Source organism: Muntiacus reevesi, chromosome 13, assembly GCF_963930625.1.
Source record: "Muntiacus reevesi chromosome 13, mMunRee1.1, whole genome shotgun sequence".
Lineage (NCBI taxonomy): Eukaryota > Metazoa > Chordata > Mammalia > Artiodactyla > Cervidae > Muntiacus > Muntiacus reevesi.
The window spans coordinates 4,174,377-4,199,992 of NC_089261.1; the positions used below are offsets into that span (position 1 = coordinate 4,174,377).

Here is a 25,616-nt window from a genome sequence, read left to right on the forward strand (position 1 = left end):
GACGACGGGCACGATGCTGGGGTAGAAAAGCCCATGAAACAACAAGGTCCTACTGCGTCAGCACCCTGGATAAGCTGCAGTGGAAGAGGACAAAAAAGGAACGTGAACATGTGCCTAACTACGGCACTGTGCTATACGGGAGACATTAGTGCAACATCCTAAATCAACTGTACTTCAATTAAATAAACTTTAAAAAGCCCCGGAGATGCATGGACCTGCCAACAGGGCAGTGGGATAGGCGGGGATGTGGGGCTGGAGGTGGGGTGAGCGTGGGCAGACGAGGGCTTCCTGACCCTCCTGTCCCCTAGGAAGCCACGGGCTGGAGTGAGGGGCTCTGGAGCCGCAAGACCTGAGCTCTTATCCTTAGCAGCTGCCTCAGTCTCCCCACCATACGCTGCTGAGTGGGCCAGGGGAGGGGGTGCGTGCGGAACGCCTTGTTGGCAGTGTGACCACGGGAAGTTGGTTCTCTTTCTCTCTGGCTCCCTGTGGGTCAGTGGTCCATCGCTGCCCCTGGCACCAGGGCTGAGCCAGCCAGGTGAACTGTGAGACAGGCCTGTGGGTGGGCTCCGGGTGACCTCCCGTGAGAAAATCGCATTTACGATCTGACAGCATAAAGCCCTGTTCCTATTTCACCACAACCAGGCCGGGTCACGTCTGCAAGGCCAGGTGACTGGGGCGGTGCTGCACCTTGCTCTGGGCCTGGCCTGGGGCAGGGCCCACACTTTCTTCCTGACACAGCAGCTGAGGAAGTGGGCCTAGAACGACTTTGTAGCGGGTTAGTGAGATGTGGGCCACTTGGACCTTCTTTCCTGAGACGTGAGGCCCAGTGCGGTCACCACGTGGTGTCTCGGGCAGCCCCACTGGGCCTCTGTTAGGGCCACAGGTGAGACCTGCGCTCGACCTGAGGGGTACGGCGTCTGGCGGGGGATCGGACGTGGAAACAGTGGGCTAAAGGCTGGTCGGTGGGCTCAGTGGTGCCCCTGGGCCCTGCGGGATCTAACAGGAGGACCTCCTGGCTGTGGTGACGTCCAGGGGCCTCAGAAAGATGAGCAGGGATCTGTCCAGCATCGGTGGGTGGGAGGGGGGTGTTCTAGGAGGTGCAGCAGAGCAGGGCAACACTGCAGTATCCACGATGCAGGACCCCCAGCTCCCCTGCCCTCGAACATGCACCAGAGGGGCCACCCTCCGGTTGAGGGCCGGGCGCCCTTGGGGAGCAGGGCGCCCTCGGGGAGCAGGGCCACGGGGAGGCCTGCCTCAGTCGCCACAGTCCCTGGGGCCTTGGAAACTGTCCAGCGCGCCTCCCTCCCTGTCCTGCTGGAAGCTTGGGATCTAAAGGCTGAGAACAGCGCTGCCTCCTCACAGATCTGAAGGAGGTTCAGCAGCCCCCTCTGCTTCTCTCCTGAAGGCTGCTCAGCCCCAGACTCCCGGGTGAAGTGAAGGTGCAGTAGACGCCTCCCCGGGGGCGGGTGCCACCTGCTTGGGGCCCTCCCGAGGAGGTGACCGCCTGACCAGCCGGCCCGTTCCCTGCTCCCCTGCCACGACCCAGGCTCAACTGGAGCCTGTGCGGTGGAGACCCCACAGCTGTTCACCATCCACGGGAGGTGGGAGGAGAGGTCCCCAGGTTCCCATGGAGGAGTCCCCCCCGTTGGGGCAGGGTGGGGGCCGGGAGTGGGTGGGAGGAGAGATCCCCCAGGTTCCTGTGGAGGGCTCCCCTCGGTCAGGGCAGGGAGCTGGGAGGGGGTGGTGGAGAGGCAGGGGCGCCCAGCAGTGGGAGGTCCGGCTTCCTCCTCCTCCCGTGAGACCTGGGGGACAGCTGGGGCAGCTCCCGCCCATGCTGGGTCCCCACCGCTGCAGGAAAGACCCCGTGCAGCTGCTGCCCAAAGGTAAGAGGCGCATCAGGGTCTCGGCGTCTGACATGGGGCTTGGCCTGGGCAGAGGCACCTTCCCTGTGTTGACCTCAGAGTAGGAGGTGCCTCTGTGGCCCTTGGGGGTCTCACCCCAATCGTCACGAGGACTGTCACTCCCCCCACAGGCTGCACAGACCTGGGCTTGTGTTCAGCTTAGACAAGCTGGACTTAGCGGCTGGAGGCCCCAGGCAGCTCTCCACATGGGTATCAACAGTGAGGCCATGGGGAGGGTAAGGGGTCCTGGGCGGGACGGGCCTCGGTTACAGCTCCTTAGTCCACCCCCTCCTAAAAGCCGGGGTGGAGGCCGAGGCCTGGCCGGGTGGGGCTGTGCCGCCTGTGCGGCCCGTCTGCACACGGTGGGGGTCTGGGCGCTCGCTGTCTGTCAGCCACGCAGACCGCCCGCCCAGAGCCACGCCGACTCCTGCCGGGCGAGGAGCAGCTGAAGGGAAGGGTCCCCGGAAGGAATGGGGCCTCTGCTCGAGCCTGGCCACCCAGCACCTCACTTCTCTGCCCCTCATGGGAGCCAGACACGGAGGGACCCTCCTCGGGGTCACGTTCATGGTGGGCGGAGCGCAGGTTCCGCCACGCGGCCCGCGTCTCCTGGTGCCAGCACTGCCCACAGGCTTCCTGACCAGCCCCTGGGCTTCAGCTTCCTTCCCCCACACAATTCTTTAGGTGCTCAGGTGGCAAGCCGTCTTTATGGCTTCGTAAACACAGACGAGCCTCTGATGCCCGATAAATTCTTTAGGCTAGAGATGCTAACCGAGCAGCTCATTACCTGGGAAAAACCAGAGCGGCCCGTGGAGACAACGCGGCTCCAGGCTCGGCAGGCGGGGAGGCTGGGCGCCTTCTCAGCCCTCTGGCCTGGCACCGGGAGACGCGCGCTGACTCAGGCCCCTGGAGTTCCGGGATGGGGTGAAGGGGCCGGGCGTGCGGTGGGCTCCAGCCCCGCCGTCCCACTGCCCTTGGCTCCCCTGCTGCTGGACGGATGGCCCAGCCTCCGCTCAGGCCTCTCGCTGCAGGGCCCGAGTCCCCAGCCAGGAACGACCGGCTGCCGCTGTGGCCAGCCTGACACCTGCCCGGGCCTTGTCCTCTGGACCTGCCTCCACTCCCCATGCCTGGCCCCGGCTCCCAGCGCTGCCAGCCCGGCCGGGGTGTGCCCTCCTGGGGGGCTCCCCTGGATGGGAGGCTGTGGTCAGCAGGCCTGTGTCCAGAGGGGGCACTCATCAGGCCGAGAGAGGGCGGGCCCTGCGGCCTGGCTCAGCCTTGTCCTCTGCTACGATAGAGAGGCCTTCCGAGTTCCCGGTCACATTCCCGTGTGGCTCCCAGGACCCGTGCAGAGGGTGACCCCTGGGGCTGAACCCTCAGTCCACACACGTGTCCCCTCGTTCAGCCCCTTACCCTCAGGTGGGCAAGACTGCAGCGGCCTCAGCTGGGACTCTCTGCTGGCCCAGGGACCCCTCAATGCCTGCCCCCCACCCCACATGCACGAGCCCCCCGGTCACGGGTCCTGGACACGCCGCGTCTGGGCAGCAGCTGTGGCGGGGCAGTGTGGCAGTCGCATCCCCGCTGTGGGCACGGGGCTCGCTGCTCTGCTCGGCACGGCCTCCCGTGCCCAGGAAGCCCCCACCGGGTCCCACGCCCAGCTCCGGGCTCCACCCGACAGTGAGGGCCAGCGACCCGGCCCGGGGGCCCCTCCCCGCGGGCCGGGCACTCACATTGATCATAGCATTGGACGTGATGCGGAAGAGGGTGGCCCGCTCATTGACCGCCTTCAGCTTCTCGCCGCTCTCGGCCGGGACGCGGAGGCCGTCCAGCTCGTTCAGGGAGCGCTGCAGCGCCACCCCGTGCTTGGCCACGAGCTCATTGCACGTGCCGAGGTCGTCCAGCTTCAGCGAGAGGCTCCTGATGGCGCCGTGGAGTTCACTCTTGTCGGCTGGGGAGGGAGTCCCGTCCTCGTCGTCCCCAGAGTCATCTGTGGAGAGACGCGGCGTGGTTCTCAGGGCCCGGCGGGGGGGAGGCCGGGACGGAGGGGCAGGTAGAGCTGCCGGGAGAGAGAGCTGCCTGGGTGAGGGTGGGGTGTCCGCCAGCCCCCCAGCGGGTGGGACGGAGAGGGAACCAGCTTGAATGACAGGGCCTGGCTAAGCTGTGCAGGGTGCAGGCAGGGGTGGGCAGCACCCAACCCAGCCCCGCAGAGGCTGCCGGAAGAAGCAGAGACCCCGAATCACAGGCCGGGCCCCACGGACCCCGCTTCCCCCCACTGCCCGCACCTCGCCTCGCTGTCTGCTCTCCGCCCACCCCCGGCGGCACCAGGCTGCCCGCTCCCTGCAGACACAGTGCTGCTCCTGCTTCGGGGCTTCCCCGCTGTGTCCCCGGCCCAACGCCGGCCCACCTTCCGCGCCCCCCAGAGACCCCCAGGCCACAGTCACAGCCCCTCCCTGCTGCTGGAGGGCTCCCCCGAGGAGCAAGGCCATGCTCGCCTGTGGGGTCTTGCGCGTGGAGACACCGGCCGTGGCCTCTCAACGGGCTTATCAGGCAGGTACTGTGCCACCCCCGGATGACAGACAGGCGATGGGGCTCGGGGAGGTGAAGTCCAGCCCCATGCTCCCCCCGCCCCCCACCGCGGGCTAGTCTGTCTGCCTACAGAGAAGCCCCCTCACACCGGGCTGCAGGGGCCCCCGGCTCACTCCCCTCCCGCCACCCCCTCTCCTGGGGCCCCAGGTGCCCTCGGCACCCCGTCCTAGAGTCTGGGGTACCTTGGAGCCTGGCCCCTGGCCAGCCCAGCCTGTGTTCGAGCGGGGCTCCGTGGAGAGTGCGGCGGGTGGATGGCTGGCCTGGGCTCTGCAGCCGCTTCAATACCAGCCTGTGAGGGCTAGAGCCTGCGAGTGTCCAGGGTTTCTAAGATGCCTTGTTTCAGAAATAATCAGCAGGAAACTTTTATATATATATATTTTTTGGTGACGAAAATCCGTTAAGCCAAGATACAAGTTTTTGAGAAAAGTACACAGTGTGAGGGAACAGACTTCCTCCCATGGCAGGCAGGGTGTGTGGGGGCGGCGTGGCTGAGTCACTGCTGCGCACGCCCTGAGCTGGGGGCAGCGCCTGGCCAGCCGCGAAGGGCCTGCCCCCCCCAGCAAGGAGGCGGTGGGGGCAGCCGGGCCGGGGACAGGGCTCACCCCACCCACCCAGCCCCACTGCAGCCCTGAAACAACCCGGCGTCCGGAGACTGCACGTGCCGGGCCAGGTCCTGACCCCTCGCCTGACCAACGAGAACACTGAGCCGCAAGGTGGCCGGCAGACAGCGACTGTTCCCACTCTGCAGGCGTGAAAACTCAGCTCCTGACACCGAATCACGGGTTTAGGGCCCTGCCGGTAGGGGGCAGGGCTGGGTCTGAACCCAGGTGGTCTGCACAGAGGCGGTTCCTCCTCCTGGATCACCTACGGAAGGCTCAAAGGGCTGGGTGCTGGGCCCTGGGCAAGGCGCTGCCTTGGTGAGTGCATGCTGATGACCCGAAGAGGTAGGTCTGGGGGCCAGGAGGTGCTCTGAGATCGCCCAGGGCCACGGTTGCGGGAATTCTGCAGCCTCCAGGCCTGTCCGGGGCTCTGAGTTACAATGCAACCTCCTCTCGCTTCCCAGGTTCAACATGTCTAATAACCAGAATAGCCACTGACTGGTCAGCGTGGCTGCCGCTGGGCACCAGGAGGGGCATGGGGGGGCATGCTGGCTGTGGTCAGCCTGAGCGTGAGCCCCTGTACTCTGAGCAAGAACTGACCGCCCAAACTCTGAGCACCTTCCTGCGGGAGGGCCGGGAGTTGGGGTGGGGGGGAGGTCATTGCACCTCAGCAAGCGGCTCTGGGGTCCAGGTCAGGTCCCAGGGCGCTGGCTGGGTGTTTGGGGGCAGGATGGGAAGGCACTGGGTCAGCAGCTGCTGAGCAGCAGAGTCTGTCCTGTGGGGAGGGGCTGCCAGTGCCTCCCTCGTGAGGACACGAGGAGGGAGGGGGAGGGCAGTGAATGGACGACTGATCTTGGGTGCATCCCGGGAGGCCTGCACAGAGGCGGCAGTCACACACAGGAGGGCAGGGTCGGGAGAAGGGGCGCAGAGCTGCAAGCTGGAGAAGGTAAGGGCACGGCTGAGGAGCCTGGGCCTCCGTCCCGTGGCCAAACAGACTGTGGGGGCATTTGAGCAGAGGTCCAGGTTAAAGAGGAGGCTCTGGGGGCGGAGTGCAGGGAGGGGCTGAACAAGGGAGGGGACCCGGGCCCCCAGTGGTGCACTCTGGCCGTGCCGAGCCCCAGGCCTCCGTTCAGGGGCCTCTGCAAGGAGCAGATCCACGTTGGACACACAGATAAAGCTCAACATCAGAGACGCAAGCCAAACCACTCGATGTGACAGTGCTCAAGCTGGCAGAAAGGATGGATGGCATTAACTCCCCTCATGATTTCTGAAAGATAGACCAGCAGATTCCCTCACATGCATGAACAGGGCGTCTTGCTTCCCCCCACCACCCCAACTTAGAAGGGAGCTCCTCTGCTGGCGGGCATGTCGTCTGAGGAAGGAAGACGCTCATGCGTGCAAAGTGGCTTAGGGTGCGGTTCTCGAGCGGGTGGCCTTGGAGGTTCTCAGGCTTTTCTGACCTCACATGTCCTCTGTGTCCCCACTTCCACTGGGACTGAAACTCAGGGACAGTGAGCTTGTGAGAGGAACAAAGTAACCGCCCACATCTCAACAACACGGCAGACAACGAACTACCCACAGACTAAAACCCTACAGAAATGCTGCCACTGCAGGGGCAGCAGCCCCCGAATCCCAGGGCCACGCCGAAGCCACGCTCCCGGCCACGAGGGTGCCCAGGCCGCCGGCAGAGCCCACGTGATGGCCAGACTTGGCACAGCGCAGCCGTGGAGGGGGCCTGCCAGGCTGCCCCGGGGCGGGAACATGAGGGGGAGAACAGAGGCTTGACCCGAGGGGGCTGAATGCAGTGTCTGTGATGGGGGAAGGACAGGAGAGCTGGGGGCGGGGCGGGGGGGCAAGGAGGAGGCCAGGGCAGGAGGAAGCAGCTCTGCCCGCCCGTCCTCCTGCCTCCTTCCCCCGCCGGCCCGGCCGCCTCCGTGCCGAACCCCTGCTGCCTGCCTGCCTGCCTGCACGCTGCTGCTCCTGGAGCTTCTGACGTTCAGATCAAACCTGCACACAGGACTTCCCTGGCGGTCCAGCGGTTAATAATCCACCTACCGATGCAGGGGACCCGGGTTCGATCCCTGGTCCAGGAAGATCCCCCGTGCTATGGGGCAGCTAAGCCCATGAGCCTGGGTGCCTAGAGCCCGTGATGCACAACAAGAGAAGCCACCACCACGAGACGGCTGAGTATCGCAACTAGAGAGTAGCCCCCGCTCGCTGCAACCAGAGAAAGCCTGTGTGTAGCAACAAAGACCTAGCACAGCTAAAAATAAATTACAAATAAGTAAACAAGAGTGTTTTGTTGTTTCTTTTTTAAAAATAAAAAAACTTCACAGAAAAACAGCTAAGCAGGAGCCCAGCGAGCTGCTCCACCAGCCGCAAAGGCCACGACTCCTGAGAGCCGACGCTGGCCTGCAGGTCGGGACACGGGTTCTGCCCTTCCTCCCCGGGGAACTCCGGGCCAACGCGCTGGCACCTTCTCAGAACGATGTTCCTCAGTCGGGGGTGCCCGGAGCCTCCCGGGTCAAGTGACCACAGCAAACGGCAGCTCCAGACTGTGGAGCACGGGAAGAACCCCCAGTCCGGCCCACAAGCCGGGGAGTGGGGCGCGGTCAGGGTACGATGCTGGCGGCTCTGGGACGGTGGGACCACGTGCCGCAACAGCCCGTGGAATCAAGGGCCCCAGGCTGTTCTCCCGACACCACCGTTTCTAGAAAAGCACCAACTCCCGAAACGCCCATTGGATTTCACTGGCTCTAAAGGCGAGAACGAATCCTTTTTTGCTAGAAGAGAATAAATCCAGGACGTTCAGGTTACTGATGCATTCCCAAGGCAGCAGCCGCAACTCTTCCATCCACCCCGACCGGGCCAGCAGAGGAAGGCAGTCCACGGCCAGCGCGGGAGTTTCCAACCCTTGGGGGCTACCCTGGGTTGGCTGGTGTGTCCGCCCCAAACTCGTCTCCTTCCTGGAACTTCAGAATGTGACCACAGGATGTCCCAGGTGGCACAGTTGATAGGAGTCCATCTGCCAATGCAGGGGACACGGGTGTGGTCCCTGGTCCGGGCAGACCCCTTATGCCGCAGAGCAACTAAGCCTGTGGGCCATAACCCACTGAGCCGAGAGCCTGTGCTTCTAACACGGGGAGCCACCTCGATGAGGAGCTGCGGCTGGAGAGCGGCCCGGCGCACCCCAACTAGAGGAAGCCTGCAGTGAAGCCAGCACAGTCAAAAGTAAGTAAAAATTTAAAAAGAAAGTGATATTTGGGCTGCTGCAGGTGCCATTAGTTAGGATAATACTGGAGGAGGGCCGGTCCTTATCTGCTATGACGGATCTTACAAGAAGAGAAGCAAAGACACAGCCTCTGTGCTGACAGAGACTGGAGCAAAGCATTTACAAGCCAAGGGTTGCCAGCAACACCAGCCGCGGAGACAGGCCTGGGACACGTTCTCCCTGGGCCGTCAGGGAGAAGAGCGCCCCCCGACACCTTAATTTTGGACTTGTTGGCTCCAGAGCCGTGAGAAAGTAAAAATCACGTGGTGTGAAGCCATGGGCTTGTGGAGACTTGTCACCACAGCCCTGGGAAACGGTTCCTGCAGCTTCAAGTGGCACAGACTTAATTTCCTGCTGCTGTGGAGGGCAGAGGCCCTTGGCACAGGCGTGTGGCGAGGCTGCGCTCCGCTGAAGGTTCCTGGGGAGGGCGTGGCCTCCATCCTCAGAGTCAGCAGACTGGCATCTTCCAATCTCCTGCCTCCGTCTCATAAGGACTCTGTGATTACCCCAGGTTATCCAGGTGGGCCCCGCATAACCTCCCGGCTCAAGGTCAACTTAACCCCGTGGGCACAATCCCTCTGCCACGTTCGCAGGTTCTGGGAATTAGGACGCAGACACCTTGGGAGCCATCACTGAGGGGCGGTGGCTAAGCGGGACCTGAGGCTGCGTTCTCATCTGTCATGGGTCAGTTCGTCCGACTTACTGCCTGAGGAAAGGGGGATGCTCTCCACTTAAGCGCTGAGACCCCCTATCGGGGCACAGAGACCTCACAGGTCCCTTTGAGCTCCCCGCCAGCCTGGCACACACGCCTCCCTGACCGCGTGGGGGGTCTCCTAAAGCCTCCACTGGCCGGCTGTGACCGAGGAGCCCCGGGATGCTGGGACAGACCCTCTTCCACCTGGAACTCCTGGGAAGGAGAGGGTTGCCACAGAAACAGCCAGCAGAGCAGAGCCAGGTGGGCTATTTTTAGAAGCAGAACTCTTTTTTTTTTTTTCCCTTTCATCTTTGAGGAGAATGGATCAAGTTTCTGGGTGGGCAAGCCCTGTCAGGGGGCAGTGCAGGCTGGCCCGGAAGGTGCGGGAGGTGACACGGTGGGGATGTGGGGGTCGGGCGCCCCCGGGGCCGCCCCAATTTGCACTTTCTCGCTTGTTTCTCTGGGGAACCTGGCTTTGCCCTCACCTGCCCACGACCTCCCAAGTCCAGCACTGGGTGAAGAGGACCCTCTCCCCTCAGCCACTGTGGCTGGATATGAGTGAGAGTTACCCCAAACCCACTAGCTCCCTCCCTAGTGCCTGGCCGGGACCTGCCTCCACGATGGGAGGAACACCTGAAAATGTGAAAAGAAGGTGGGGGCTTCTCGGAGGTCAAGGCTCAACACTTGCTAGGCAGGCACGAGGTCACAGAGCAGGCAGGGGCCAAGAGTGGGCAGGGCCATAAGAGAAGCCTTGTCCCGCTCCCCAAGGGGGTGACCACGCATGGTGACCCACAGCCGCTCGGGGTGAGTGGCACAAGGCAGGAGGCGGCCAGCAGACAGTCAAGGAGAGCTGCTGGCTGGCGGGGGAAGGCTGGGGGGACAGGACCCGGGCTGGTGCACACCCCCGGCCGGCCCCCTGCCACTCCACAGAAGAGAGGGTGTGGAAGGGCCCTGCTCCTGGCTGCACTGCGGCAGGAGGAGCCTGTGGCCCAAGATCCAGCTCAGAGCAGCAGCTGCAGGTGCTACGGTGGGTGCTACATCACAGCCCGGCCCAGAGGTGCTCCCGACCCAGCAGCTCTGTCGGCGGGTCAGTGCGGGCAGGCCCCCTTCCTTCTCCACCCCCCACCACAGGACACGGAGGGGCCGGACCCCCAGCCCTGCAGCCCTTCAGCCGTGGCCTGGGTCCCTGAGTGGCCACTCGTCCCCGGACCCATCCTGGGCACCAAGATCTTGAAGCAGGGAGGGCCCCCTGCAGTCTGGCTGTGCAGAGACCCCCCGAAGGGCCTCTGAGGAGACAAACAGCGTCACGGGGCCCTGCAGTCTTGGCGGAAAACAGCCACTTCCAATCTGCAACGGGTAACACCTCAAAAATTCCATTACAGCAGGTTTGGCGATGGTTATTTAGATTTCTGGAGCTGTGTTAAGCTGCCCAGATTTGATCGCAGAATCCAATCAGCCAGATGCTGACAACAGAGACCTTGAGGGGGGCGCCAAGACGTCAAGTGACCTCGTGGCTCTGAGACTGCAGGGCCCCGCGGCTCGGTGACGGCCTGCCCTGCGCTTGCCCACGTTGTGTCATCGCTTCGTGTGACACAGTTGGCTACAAAAGTCACGCGCACAGGACAGGAAAGGGCTGCATGGAGAGCTAAGGATTGTGTCAAGACCCCAGGGCTCCTGGGTGGTGGGACTGGAGCCGGCAGAGCTGTCTTTACAGATCCTGGCGGCTCCTGCCTCCCCCATGGCCCCGAGGCTGAGCGATTGCAGCCACTGGCCGGCACCAGCCAGGGCCCTCCACCTGGGGAGGAGGCGGAGAGCCCTGCTCGGGGGCGGCGCTGGCCCTCGGGGCCCCCACCCTGGAGGAGGCCCCCACCCAAGCACCAGGGAGAGGGAGGCCGGGGGTCTCCTGGTCTGCACAGAGAAGGGCTCAGACAGGAGCCCCAGGGTGGGGCCCTGAGAGGCCTTGGGAGGAGGGGGCTGCCTTACAGGTGCACCCTGTGGAGGAGGGGCCGCCCCAGGGAGGGGCAGCAGGCGCGCCGGGCCGCGGGTGGACGACCAGAGCCCGGAGGATGGGCGCCCCTGAGATGCAGCCCCCGAGGCAGGTCAGGGGTCTCGGTGCTGGACAGTGAGGCCGGGGGACCAGGCCAGACGTGACCGGGACTGCCCCTCCACCAGGACACCGTCAGTCCTTCCTGACGGGAACCCAGAGGGAAAGCAGGGCTGTCTTCCCAAGGTAGAGTCTGTGGGTCACTAGTCCTGCAGGGGGCTCTGCAGAAAAAGGAACCAATGATCAAAGAAAACCACTTTCAAAAACAGGATGAATGACGTCCCTTCCCCCGAAGCAGGGAGGTGACAGAAAGTTTCGAGAACCTTGAAGACCTTGGAGGTCATGTCAGGATCTGGTGGAAACATCAGATAACAATTAATAATAAATCGCCAAGCCCTGGCAGGCAGGTGGAGGACAAGCCAGAGCGTCGGTATCGGGTGGACCCGTCTCCCCTCCTCCCTCTGGTGGTTGGCACCGGGTGTGCGGAGGGCGGCTCCCTCTGCAGCGGGGTGCAGGGGTGGCCCCCGACCAGGACTGCTGTCAACGAGGCTGAGTGGGCCGCCAAGGATGGGCGCCCCGGGCTTTGCTCCGCTTCCACCGGAGACGTGGGGGCACAAACCGCACCCCACAAACATGAGTCTGGAGGCCGTTACCCGCCTGACTCTGCTTTTCCCACGGAAAAACACTCCTTGGGGAATCTGCGCCGGGTGGAGAGGCAGCGAAAGGCCGGGCGGAAAGCTCAAGAAAGCAAAGAAACACGCCCCCTTTCCTCTCCTTGGAGGGGCTGCGGTCAGAGTCACGAGGACGAGTGAAAGACGCCAGAGACGCCCACTGACCCAGCGCCTCCCTCCTCGGCAGAGCCTGGGACCTGGGGCCACGCAGCATCCTTGGGGTGACGGACAGCTCTGGCCGCCGGGCCCCCCTCCGGGGAAGCGAACACTGGTGCAGAGATGGAGCATAAAAATAGAGGCGCAGTTCCAATTGCGGCATCTGCTGCGGCGCTGAAGGCAACCTGCCACCCACAGCCCCTGCCCGCGGGCAGAGCGCCCCGCCCAGCCAGTGCTTCCACCCTAGCCAGGAGTCCACGGGTCTTCTGAAGGAACAGGGGGTGCACTGCTGGGGGCTGCTGTTCCATGCCCCCCCGCCCCCACCTCCGGACTCACTCGTCTGCCTTATCCTGGTCCACGGCTCGCCCAGGGTCCCAAAGGGCAGAGGTGGGCTGCCCTGCAGCCAAGCTGAGGCAGGGGCATGAGGGCACGACCCCACGCCGCCGGGCACGGGCGGAGACACTGCAGCCCGCCCCCAGCGTGTGAGCCCTTGCTAAGGAGCACGGACACGCCCCGCCCTCTGACCTGGTGATGTCCAGCCGCGAGCCCACCTGGTCTCGGCAGGTGGACCCTCCCCGAGGCGCCCGCCCCACCCAGACAACAGTGAGCCTTCTGACGGGGGCGGGGGGAAGCTGCCGTGCTCCCCCGGCCTCCACCGCAGGCCCCCAGACTCCACCCCGCCAACCGCTGGCCCCAGCTCACGGAAAGCCCTGCAGGCCCACCCTCCTTGGGAAGGGCCTCAGTATTGTTGGAAAAGTGTCTCCAGGAGGTTTTACACTGCGGCCGGGTGAGGACTGCGCGGCCTCCCCAGCTGTGTTGCCTCGATGCCCTCTGTCCCCTGCACCCCAGCTCAGGTGTTCGGCAACCCCCCCAGCTCTGCAGACAGCCAGCAGGGCTGAGGGTCTCCCGCGGACCCCGGGCATCTGGCTCCAGGGGCTCCCTATCTCTGGGGTCCTATGCTGCCTTCTGAGTAACCAGAGAAGATGAAAGAAAGTTCTATCGTCTTGGCAGCTCAGGAGGTCACACAGAATTTCCACGCTGAAACCCAGCCTCTGTTCACACAACCCGCAGGCAGCTTGGGTGTTGGTGGCTCACCTCTGCTCCAGAGGCCTTTTCTCCACGGCGTCATCACCAGTTAGTAGCTGCCTGGGTCCCATCGCGCTGTGAGCTGTGGCCCCGGTGGGCCAGGGCCGTGGTGGGGACGCCAGGAGGGCTTCTTTCTGCCCTAGTCGGCCCAACCCGCCTCCCGCTCCTCCCCGCCAGGCAAGGGTGCCCACCCCTCTGGCTGCCTGCTGTGAGACCAGCGGCCCGGGAACAGTCAGAGCGTCCGGGGACAGATAAAAAGGAGCCTCACTGGTGGGAGTGTTTGGTTTTAGCTCAGCACCCACACCCGTCTCGAGTTCCGAGATCTGCGGCCTGCACGAGAAACCGCTGAGTCAGCGGTAGCAGCATGGCTGAGCCCATCACGGGAGCCTGCCGGCTTTCGTTTCCCTGGCCTGACGACAGCCACGGCTGCTCATCCTCGGAAAAAGTCAGACGGCCACAAGACCACACGAGAGAACTTTGCACGCAGGGCTGTCTCCAGGCCTCACAGACAGAGGGTGACTGAGGCGGGGGGCCCCGGGCGGGCAGAGGCAGAGGCAGCCGCTGTCTCTGATGCCAACCCCGGGAGAGCAGACCTGGTAGAATGTGTTCAAAGTGGTGAGGCTCAGAGTGAGGCCGAGAGGCAGGGGTGGGGGTGTTTTTGGAGGCTGTTCAGCTCCTCCAAAGGCCCTTTTATTCCTCTTCTTGTTCTGGGTCCCCGTCTGCGCAGCTGGGAGCCTGGCCAGGCCGTGTGTTCGCAGGCTTCTGAACATCCCTCCCGGAGGGCACGAAGGACAGTGGACAGTCCTCGTCATGAACCATCATCCTTGGGAGCCCCGACCCAAGGACGGGGAGGACCCAAGGACCCAACTGACCGGGGAGGCTGGGGATGGGGGGTCGACGCGGCCAGGGAGGGCATTCCTGCGCCTGGACGACACCGAGGCTTCCCAGCGCCCAGTCCAACTTCCGCTGTCTGTCTCCTATGTTCCCCGGTCACTAGGGAGACTGCCGGGCTGGCGGGGCTCAGCTTAGCTGTTGGTTTGGCCACTAGTAGGCTGTGTGACTTAGCAGGTCTCTTCCTTCTCTGGGCCCCAGAGTTTGCTCCTCAAAGGAGGGGTCTGACGGGCAGACCCACATTGCTCCGGGGGAAAGGTTCAGCAGCCAGGGTTAATAAAGAAGCTCCCAGATGTGCACTCGATCCTGGGGGGACCTCTGCTCCTCGTGCTCTGGGAGGGGGAAGGGAAGGCGGAGGGAATGACCCTGTGACCAAGTAAGCAACCCCGCCCCACCCTGGTTTGCTGGTCATTTCTGCAGAAATCCTGGGAGCCAGGCCGGAGGCCAGGATCCACAGAGGCCGGGCCACCGTGAGACGGGGCAGAACGCCAACTTCGAGAGCAGGCAGAGCCCAGATCTGCCACCTGGGAGTCAGAACTGGGGTTCAGACCCAGAGCCGGGGGAAGGAGATGGGGCTGCGGAAGGGCCTGCCGGGGGAGAGCCTCAAGGGAACTGGCCGACAGCCCCCGCCCTCTGCACGGTTCCTTCCCCATCACCTCCCCAGCCCGTCTCCCCTGTACCCGCACCTGCTGGACTAGGGGGGCGGGCAGCCACCCCACAGCTCAGAGGGCCCTACCAGCAGGACCCCTGCAGACACCACCGTGGGCAGGGGGCTTCCAAGGCTTGGCTGGGGAAAAAGCCACTCGAGCCGTGACGGCTAAGGAGGGAAATCAATCTGAAGACAGTGAGACCCCAGAGAAGTCCACATTCGGGAAGGAAGTTTTTTCGAGGAGCTTGGCCAAAGATGAACGAGGCGGGACTTCGCTGGCCGTTCGCTCCTGAGAACGGGGGATGAAGGCGTGTGACCCCGGAGGCCTGATGGCCCCTGGCTTCTGCCCTCCTGCTCGCCCAGCCTCGGTCGGAAAACTGTTCCTACAGGGCCAGGGAGCATCATTCTCGGGCTCTTGGCTGTTACACTTCTCACTGTAAATCAAGAGGCTGGTTTTCTGCTTCCTAGAAGAAACGGAAATTGGAAATTCCAACGTGTGATGGTATTTGTGAAGACACTGAAAGTGACTGTCCCTTAAAACCGAAGGGGGTGGTTTGCAACTGCCAAGTCTTGGAGACCAGGAGCTGGTGCCCAGGGGGAGATATGGCCACAGGGAACCGTGGGGAGGGGGACCTGGTGGAAGTGACAGCCTCCGTGAGGCCAGGGGAGGGGAAAGCAGCAGGGGAGGCCAGCAGAGAGGAGGGAAGAGGGGGCGGGAGCAGGGAGGGAAGAACCCCGTCTCATGGAGGAGGGCCACCTGCCTGCCTGGGGCCGTGCTGGCGGGTTCCCTACCCCAGTCCTGGGGACCCCTCCTCAGAAGCTGCTCCCTGGGCCCCCAGGGAGGCTCCTCAGCCCGAGCTGAGGTCCTCTGAGCCTGCCTGGGAGCTTCCCCTCAACTGCAGAGGCCAGGGGTTGCTTAGTGAGGTGGCGGGGGTGAGGGAGAAACCTGGACATACAGAAAGAAAGATACGGCACATCCGGGCGTCAGAGGACAGGCCGGCACGGTCGGAAACCCCACGGCCAGGAAGGCTTGAATTACAGCCCCTAGGTCTGCAGAGACCCAACATCTTTGGGCCAAGTTTCCACCCAAGACCCGTCTCCGATTGGCTCCACAGTGGCCCGGGGCAAGGGGGCGGGGCTCCCCTTAAATAGGTCAACTTTCTGCGGTCCTGGTCCCAGGCCCACCCGGGCGGGAAGGGGAGGGACTGATGGAACAGGTGGTGGTGGGCCTCTGTGGGGCGGTGCTGATTTTTCAAGGCCATTTAGGACTGGATGGCCTCGGGGCCATGGGGTGGCTGTGTGCTACAAAAGGCCCCTCTCCTGGAGCTGGTGAGACCCAGGCAGCAACAGAGGGTCTCTGCCTGCTGACACACAGTCAGCCCGCAGTCCATGCAGCACTCTGCCGCGCGGCCCCCCGCCGGCTCTCACCACACCCCGGGGCTGGGGCTCCACTTCCGGCCCCCTTCAGTGCCGGGGCGCTGCAGCGGTCCTGCCCCGTCACCTGGTGGGCAGCTTAACTCTGGGATCTGGACGCTGGAGCCCTGAAAGCGGACGTGCCTGGGCGACGGGCACGTGAGCCAGAAGACAGGGAAGGGCCAGCGTCCTTACAGAGCGGGGAGAAAGGACCCTAGCACTTCATAGTTCATAAAAATGTCCTTCAGAAGTAAAGGTGGAAGAAAGGTACGTTCGGATAAATAAACCCTGAGAGATTCTATGGCTCGCTGACCTGCAGTAAATGTGCAAGTGAGTTCATCAAGCCCAGAGGAAGTGATACCAAGTGGCAACTCAGATCCAGACAGGAGCCAAGAGGGCCGGAAATGACGGCGGGCAGGACTCTGCAGGGTCTCTCGGGTACAAACGCCCGAGTCTGGTTTGTAAGAAGGCTTTAGTCCCCCCTGGGTTCCAAAGAGCAGGCGCAAGCAGTTACTAGTCAGGGAGGAGGGGGAATGCAGGAACGAAGGGAGAGCGGTCAAGGGAGAAAAGCGATGACACGACTCAGCATAGAGCAGAGTCCCGGTTCCCCCGCAGGGCATTCACACGGCAATCGGACATGCGTCTCTGGGCTCTGCAGGATGGGGACCCTCACCCAGGTGGGGGATGCAGACTGTATGCTGAGCACAGGCACAGAGAGCCCAGACTGGTCGGAACCAGAAGGCTGACGATTCCGACTCCAGGAACGTCACCTGTTACCGCCCAACACTCAGAAGGCGGCCATGCACCCTGCAGACCTCACCCCAAATGTCCGCTTTAAACTCAAACCTTCCCTGAAAGCCATCGGAGTTTGGGTCCTTTGAGCAGGAGCCTTCTTCTTGCTTGGCGCCCTGCAAATAAGCACTGAACTTCCCTTCGCACAGACTGGCGTCAGCAGGTCGGCTTTGCTGAGAGGGCTGAGAGGACCCAAGTCCGCTTCGGTAACAGAAAAGATAAATGTGTGAGTGAACATAGAAGAGGCTGGTTTTTCTCTCTTTTAAATTTTGTTTAAAGATAACTTATAGAGCAAGTTAAAAAAGTGTGTTGTATCTTCAAAAGCAAAGCAGGACACAGCAGAAAGAGGGGGAGGGACCGTGGAAGTCTACTGCTGTTAAGGCGCTTGTAGCTGAACTGGTATATGATTTGAAGGAAGACTGGGATAAGCCAAAGATGCCTAATGGAGACCCTACAGCAACCACTGAGAAGAGAGATATATAGTAATGAGCCAATAAAGGGAAAAAAATGAATACTAAAAATATCACAGATGGCAGGAAAAGAGAAAAAATAGCAAATAACAAAATAGGAGATAGAAGCCCAAACAGATCAATCATTGTTGTTTAGTTGCTAAGTCGTGTCTGACTTTTGCGACTCCATGGACTGTAGCCTGTCAGACTCCTCTGTCCGTGGAATTCTCCAGACAAGAATACTGGAGCGGGTTGCCATTTCCTCCTCCATGGGATCGTCCCGACCCAGGGATGGAACCCGAGTCTCCTGCATCACAGGCAGATTCTTTGCCACTGAGATACCTGGGCTTCCCATATCAATAACCACATTAAATTAAAATGCTCTCAACATTCTAAAAGTGAGAGCCTTTATCAGACTGGATTAAAAAGCAAGACCCATTATAGGCTATCTTCAATAAAACCCCTTTAAATATTACAGCATAGATAAAATAACTAACCATATGCTTTCTACAAGAAACACACTTTAAATATAGAGACACTGATGGGTTTTACTTTTAAGTAAAATACTAGGAAAGGAAACACTAGGCATATGGCAATTACAAGAAGGCTGAATGACCTTAATAACATCTCAAAAGAGGCTTTAGGACTGAGATAAAGAAGGAAGTTCCATAATGACAAAAGAAGTCAGTTCATTAAAAAGACAAACTCCTGGTTGGGCATGCACTTCCTAAGAGAGTCTGAAAGCAGATGAAGCAAAACCAGAAGTGAAATCTACAGTTACAGTTAGAGATTTCAATACCACTCTCTCAGCAATTGCTAGAAGGTTTTGACAGAAGAGAGATTTAGAAGACGTGAATCTTCAAGTATCCTCTATCCATCAACTTGAGTTAAGTGACGTTTATAGCACACCACACCCTGCAATGGTAGAATACCCATTTTTTCCAACAACATGTGAGGTATTCACCAAGACACAGCACTGCTAGCCCATATATTAAATCTCAAATTTAACGTGATAAGAGGTATGTTCTGTGGCTACTACAGAATTAAATTAGAAAACAATAACAAAAATAAACCTGGAAAATACCCTAATATATGAAAATTAAATTACACTCTTCTAAATGACTAATGGGTCAAATAAAAACCACAAGGAAAATTAGATAATATTTGTAATTAAATGATAAAGAAAGTACAACATATCAAAATTTATGGGATGCAGCCAAAGCCGCACTTGGATGAAAATGCATAGCTTGAATAGTTTCTTACCAAAAAGAAGAGAGGTTTAAAATGAGTGATCTAAGCTTCCACGTTAAGAAAACGAAAGAGACTTCCCTGGTGGTCCAGCGGCTAAGACTCCATGCTCCCAATGCACGGGGCTGGGGTTCGATCCCTGTTCAGGGAACTAGATCCCACACGCCACAGCGAAGAGTTGGCATGCCACGAGAACAATCCTGCCTGCCGCAACAAAGACCAAAGATCCCCAGTGCTGCTAAGGCCCGGCACAGCCAAATAAATAAATGTTTCTTAAAAATAAAATATGATACAAATGAACTTACTCACAAAGCAGAAATAGCCTCACAGACTCAGAAACTAAATTTAGGATTACCGAAAGGGGACGGGGGCGGGGAGGATACATCGAGTCTGAGGCTAGCAGATCCACACTGCTATACGTGAAACAAACAGCGAGGCCCTACTGTGTAGCACAGGGGACGGTATTCAATCTCCTGCAATAATCTTTAATGGAAAAGAATATTTGTGTGTGTGTGCATGTGTATAACTGAATCCCTGTGCTGCACATGAGAACCTAACATAATGCTGTATTGATAAACGTACTTCAGTTTTCTTGTGTTTTCTTTTTTAAAAGAAGCTCGGCTGACAGATTCGACCAAACACTTAAGGAAGAAACAATACAGGTTCTACACAAACTCTGTAAGAAAGTTAGAGGAGGGAACGCTTCCCAATTCACTTTATGATGCCAGTATTGCTTGATAACAGAACCAGACAAGGACATTACAAAAAAACAAACAAACAACAACAAAAACTACAGTCCAATGATATCCCTCATGAACAGAAACAAAAATCCTCAGAAAGATATTAACAAATGTAATCCACCAATACATAATAAGGGCAAATCATCTTGATTAAGTGAAGCTTGTCCCAGAAATGCAAGGTTGGTTCAACATTTAAATACCAATCAATGAAAGACAACCCCATTAACAATGGAATTTGAATAAACATTCCTCCAAAGAGGATAAACAGATGGTCCATACACACATGAAAAAATACGACACAGATGCTTTGGAAGACAGTTTGGCAGTAATAACCCAACAATCCCATCCTGGGTATCCACCCAAGAAAAATGAAAACCATGTCCACATGAAAACTTACACACGAATATTCACAGCACAGCAGATGATTCCTAGTGGCCCCGACGTGAAAACAACCCAAATGTCCATCTGCTGATGAATGCATAAAAGTGGTATATCCATGCAGTGGAATACTTATTTGACAACTTTTAAGGAATAAGGTGTCAATCCTAAAGGAAATCGACCCTGAATATTTATTGGAAGGACGGATGCTCAAGCTGAAGCTCACTACTATGGCCACCTGATGTGAAGAGCCGATTCATCGGAAAAGATCCTGATGCTGGGAAAGGTTGAAGGCAAAAGAAGGGAGTGGCAGAGGATGAGATGGTCAGACAGCATCACCAACTCAATGGACATAAGTTTTAAGCAAACTTTGGGAGATAGTGAAGGACAGAGGAGTCTGGCGTGCTGCAGTCCATGGGGTCACAAAGAGTCAGAACAACCGAACACACACACGTGCGCACACACACACATATGCTAAAAAATCAGAGAACTTGTTAGAAATGCAAATCTTCAGGCCCTATCCTGGACCTTCCAAATCAGAAGAATCTGGGGATGGGGGGAAGGGCCAAAATATAAGAAGCCAATATAACTCATCATTTTCACAGACTAAAAAAAAAAAATCCAAGAGAAGTATTTGACAAAATTCAACATCCATTCATTTTAAAAATCTCTCAGCAAACTAGGACTGAAAGGGAATTTCTGCAACATGATAAGAGATGGGCGGGGACTTCCCTCGTGGTCCAGTGGCTAAGACTCTGCACTCCCAATGCAGGGGGCCCAGGTTCGACCCCTGGCCAGGGAACTAGATCGCACATGCCGCAACTAAAAGGAGAAAAAAAGATTTCGCACGCCCCAATGAAGACCGAACATCCCATGTGCCACAACTAAGACCTAGTGTAGCCAAATAAGTAAATAAATACATAAATGTTAAATAATCTTTTAAAAGAGCTGCAAAAAAATTTACACTTAATGTACATCAAAATATTGGTATGTCTGTGGCTTTGTGCATTTTTATTTCATGCTTTGCTGTATTTTTCAGTTACTCTATAGATGTGAGTCAAGCCTGATTCTTACCCTTTACATGATCACAATCCCCGGGGAGCTCTAACACTGGGGCACACGTGGCACGTTTCACCTCTCAGACTCCTTGTGCCTCAACCATGGGCTGCGCTGAGTGCTTCGGTTCCACATGAGGCTGTTCCGGGGACCGTCTCAACTGGACGGCTTGGTGTCGCCGAGGGACGGTGACGACCTCCAGATGTTAGGGGGTGGGCTCTACCAGTCACTCCAACATGGCCCGGGAGGTCACCTCTCCAGTATCAGCGTTCTCATATGTAAAATGGGAATAACTCAACAGCACCCTGAGATAAGCTGGAGGACTTGAACTACAAGATGTCAAAATGTCTTTATAAAGTAGTTAAGGTAGGGTGATACTGGCACATGAGGAAAAAAAAAAAAAACTGATCTGTGAAATGTTCATGGCAGTTCAAGGCTATTATTTGTAATCTCCGACAAAGGAGAACCAACTCTGCTACAATAGCAAGTGTTGCAGAGGATGATAAAAGGAATTCATCTACTGCCAATGGAGGGTAAAAAAATACTGGGTTGGCAAAAAGTTTGTTTGTGTTTTTCATAAGATGATACAGAAAAACCCAAATGAATTTTGCGGGCCATCCCAATACAACCACTTTGGAAAATGACGTGGCATTATTTTTCAAAGCTCATCATTCACATGTTACGCAACCAGAAATGGCCCTTGTAGGTATACCCTTGACAAACTTCCGTACACATGTGCCTGGAGATGTGTACAATAATGTTGTCAGCTGCAGTGTTCATTTTGCTAAGCATCAGAAACATATCCCATGTCCATCAACAGAAGTAGCGTAAATGAACTGTGATGGAGTCAGCATTTCCCCTCCTGGGTATTTATGCAAGAGAAATGAAAGCAAATGTCAGCAAAAAGGCTTGCATGAAAGTGTCCATAGCAGCTTTGTCTGTAACAGCCCGAAAACTGAAAAGAGGGCAAGTGGCCATCAACAGGAGAATGGATCAACGATGCTACATTCATACAGTAAAATAAGCACTAAGCAATGAAAAAGCAAACTTATGATTGCGTGACAGCATGGATGAAGCTCAAAAACATTAAACTGAGGACCTGCCAGGTGGTCCAGTGGCTAAGACTGAGTTCCCCAAGCAGGGCGCATGGGTTCAATTCCTGGTTGGGGAACTAAGATCCCATATCCCGCATGACGCATGGCATGGCCAAGAGAAAGAATAAATACATTTTAATTTTTTTTTTTTTAAAAAGAATGAGATGCCATTCCTAACTCTCAGCAGGCTGTGTGTGTGTGTTGTGCTCAGTCCTGTCCAATTCTATCTGACACCCTGGACTGTAGCCCACCAGGCTCCTCTGTCCATGGCGTTCTCCAGGTAAGAAAAGTGGAGTGGATCGCCATTTCCTCCTCCAGGGAACCTCCCCAACCCAGGGATCGAACCCGCCTCTCTTACATCTCCTGCACTGGCAGGTGGATTCTTTACCACCGGCGCCACCTGAGAAGCCCCAGCAGGTTTCAAAATGCTATTGATAGTGGATTCAAGTCAACGTATGGCAAAACCAATACAATACTGTAAATATTGTAATACAATATTTATATTGTATTATTAATTACAATACAATACAATATTGTAAAGTAAAATAAATAAATAAAAAATTTAAAAATGCTATTGAATGCTGATGTGGGTGTGTGGTAAGATTAGCTCTGGGTTTGAGTATTTACTAAGGCTGTTGTTTTTCAATAATTGAGTCGTGTCCAGGTCTTTGCCACCGCATGGACTGTAGCATGCCAGGCTTCCCTGTCCTTCCCCATCTCCCAGACTTTGGTCAATTCATGTCCTGAGTTGGTGATGCTATCCAGCCATCTCATCCTCCGCTGCCCTCTTCTCCTTTTGCCGTCAATCTTTCCCAGCATCAGTGTCTTCTCCAATCAGTGGGCTCTCTGCATCAGGTGGCCAGCGTATTGGGAACTTCAGCTTCAGCTACAGTCCTTTCAATGAATACTCAGGGTTGATTTCCTTTAGGATTGACTGATTTGATCTCCTTGCTGTCCAGGGGACTCCCAAGTGTCTTTTCCAGCACCACAGTTCCAAAGCATCAATTCTTTGGTGCTCAGCCTCCGTTGTGGTCCAACTCTCACATCCATACATGACTTCTGGGAAAACCATAGCTTTGACTAAGTGGACCTTTGTAGGCAAAGTGATGTCTCTTCTTTTTAACACACTATCTAGGCTTGTCATAACTTTCCTTCCAAGGAACAGGCGCCTTTTAATTTCATGGCTGCAGTCACCATCCACAGTGATTTTGGAGCCCAAGAAAATAAAACCTGTGACTGTTTCCACTTTCTCCCCTTCTGTTTGCCATGAAGTGATGGACCAGATGCCATGATCTTAGTTTTTTGAATGCTGAACTTAGTTTTTTGAATGTTTAAGCCAGCCTTTTCACTCTCCTCTTTCACCCTCATCAAGAGGCCCTTTAGCTCCTCTTCACTTTCTGCCATTAGAGTGGTATCATCTGCATATCTGAGGTTGTCGATATTTCTCCCTGTAATCTTGATTCCAGCTTGTGATTCATCCAGGCCAGCATTTCACATGATGTACTTCATATAGAAGTTAAATAAGCAGGGTGAAAATATACAGCCTTGACATATTCCTTTCCCAATTTCAAACCAATCTGTTGTTCCAGACTCCATGTCTGGTTCTAATTGCTGCTTCTTGACCTGCATACAGGTTTCTCAGGAGACAGGTAAGGCAGTCTGATATCCCCATCTCTAAGATAATTTTCCATAGTTTTCTGTGATCCACACAAAGGCTTTTGTGTAGTCAATGAAGCAGATATTTTCCTGGAATTCTCCTGCTTTCTCTATGATCCAATGAGTGTTGACAATTTGATCTCTGCTTCCTCTGCCTTTTCTAAATCCAGCTTGCACATCTGGAAGTTCTCAGTTCATGTACTGTTGAAGCCTGGCTTGAAGGGTTTTGAGCATTACCTTGCTAGGATGTGAAATGAGCACCACTGTACGGTAGTTTGAGCATTCTCTGGCATCGCCAATTCTTTGGGACTAGAATGAAAACTGACCTTTTCCAGTCCTGTGGCCACTGCTGAGTTTTCCAAATTTGCTGGCATATTGAGTGCAGCACTTTCACAGCATCATCTTTCAGGATTTGAAATAGCTCAGCTGGAATTCATCACCTCCACCAGCTTTGTTCATAGAAATGCTGCTGTGAAAGTGAAAGTTCCTCAGTCGCCTCCGACTCTTTATGACCCCACGGACTATACAGTCCACGGGATTCTCCAGGCCAGAATACTGGAGTGGGTAGCCTTTCCTTCCTCCGGGATCTTCCCAACACAGGGATCGAACCCAGGTCTCCCACATTACAGGTGGATTCTTTACCAATTGAGCCACTAGGGAAGCCCAAGAATGCTGGAGTGGGTAGCCTGTCCCTTCTCCAGGGGATCTTCCTGACCCAGGAATCGAACCAGGGTCTCCTGCATTGCGGGCAGATTCTTTGCCAACTGAGCTATCAGGGAAGCCCATATCAGGAAGTAATGCTGTTATTGATAGGCACTTTAAATTTTCTTCTAAATTTCCTACAATGAAACTGAATTATCTTTGCAATCTGGAAAAAAATGTCAAAAATTATTTTAACCACCAAATGGCAATCATCCCACTCCACTCTGACAGTCAAGGATTCCGTGGCTACATGGTTTTCCTTTGTGTGGATAACTGAACACTTCTCAGCTCAGTGTGAGAACTCTCACATTGACACCTTCCTGATTCAATCTTTGAAAAATGTGGAAACCCCCCCCCACAAGTATGCAGTTGAATTTCCCATGAGAGTGAGAGCTAAACCAAGCCAGAGGCCATTTAAGAAAGCGCCAAACTCTATGCAGTTCGCGGGGAGAAATTCCTGGAGTGGTGCTCTGGCTGCTGCAGTCGGCCTAGGTCCCGTCCCCCAAGGAATGCCACTTCCCAGATGACACACAGGGTCATCGCCCCCCCTTCTGTGGAGGCCCAGAGTCCCCTGCAGAGTTAACACCTGCCGAGGAGGGAGCATGGAAACTGAGATCTGGGGGAGAGTCTGGCATCTCTGATTAACAAGTGCGACCAGCCTCCCCAAGGATCGGCAGCCACTGGGATTACCAACTTCTCACTATGTAAGTAGCAGCTCCTCCCCCTCCAGGCTGGCAAGGAGAAGGCTTGGGAGGGGAGGGAAGGGAGAAGTGGGTGAGGCGAAAGTGAAAGCTCCAGCTGGAGAAACAGCACGACACGTTCAAATATCCCGGATGCTGAGCTGGCCAAAGCAGGCAAAGACGAGCCAAGGGCCAGAAAGCGCCGCCGGGGGCAGGGAGAGGTGACAGCGGGCACAGACATGGCCACAGAGGAAAGGCCAACTACCCCCAGGGCTGAGGCGATGGGGACGGGGGGTGCGTGGCTGGTGTCGCTCAGGAGCCGGGGCTGCAGGCGGCCACACGCGGCCCCGCGTCAGAAGCCCATCCGTGCCTGGGTCTGTGTCTGAAGAGACCCTTGGGAAAGCAGGTGGCCTCGGCCCAGTCAAACAAGCCACTTCCAGTCTGTCCACTTCCAACTAGGTGACTCCACAGCGAGGGCAGGGTGGCCGTCACAGGCGTGTGACCTGTGCAGTCACAATAAGGCCCCCAGCCAGAAGGCTCCCTCCCTCTGTTCAATGCTTAGATGCCTCTGTCTTGAAACAATGCTTTTTGAACAAGGGGCTCCATAGGTTACACAGCGGAGCCTGCTAGAGGGAGACGAGGTCCAGGGGCCACTCGTCTGAATCCCACCCACTGAACAGTCGAGCAGTGCCAGGGTCTCGAGAAGTCCTGTCTGGCTTGCCCGACGTAAACCAACAAGAGTTTCGATGCTTCCCTGTGGGTTTCTACACAAGGCCAGGAGAAGATTCGGCTAAGGAGCCACACGGGGCAAACACAAGTCATAACCAAACGGGCGGGGGCGCTGAAATTCATCTTGCTTTGTTTAG

At 57.0% G+C, this 25,616-nt stretch overlaps 1 protein-coding gene and 1 non-coding gene across 3 annotated transcripts in view; one reads left to right on the forward strand and one right to left on the reverse strand.

Moving 5' to 3' along the window:
• Window positions 1–25,616, reverse strand: part of OSBP2 (oxysterol binding protein 2) — a 119,604-nt gene that overhangs the window by 21,377 nt on the left and 72,611 nt on the right. For both annotated transcript variants that reach the window (XM_065904103.1, XM_065904104.1), the window contains one exon: window positions 3,626–3,882. In XM_065904103.1, the coding sequence (XP_065760175.1) occupies window positions 3,626–3,882 (257 nt within the window). The remainder of the gene's footprint in view (window positions 1–3,625; window positions 3,883–25,616) is intronic.
• On the forward strand, window positions 20,292–20,364 carry TRNAG-CCC (transfer RNA glycine (anticodon CCC)). Its single transcript has one exon. It is a non-coding gene; the product is annotated as a tRNA-Gly (tRNA).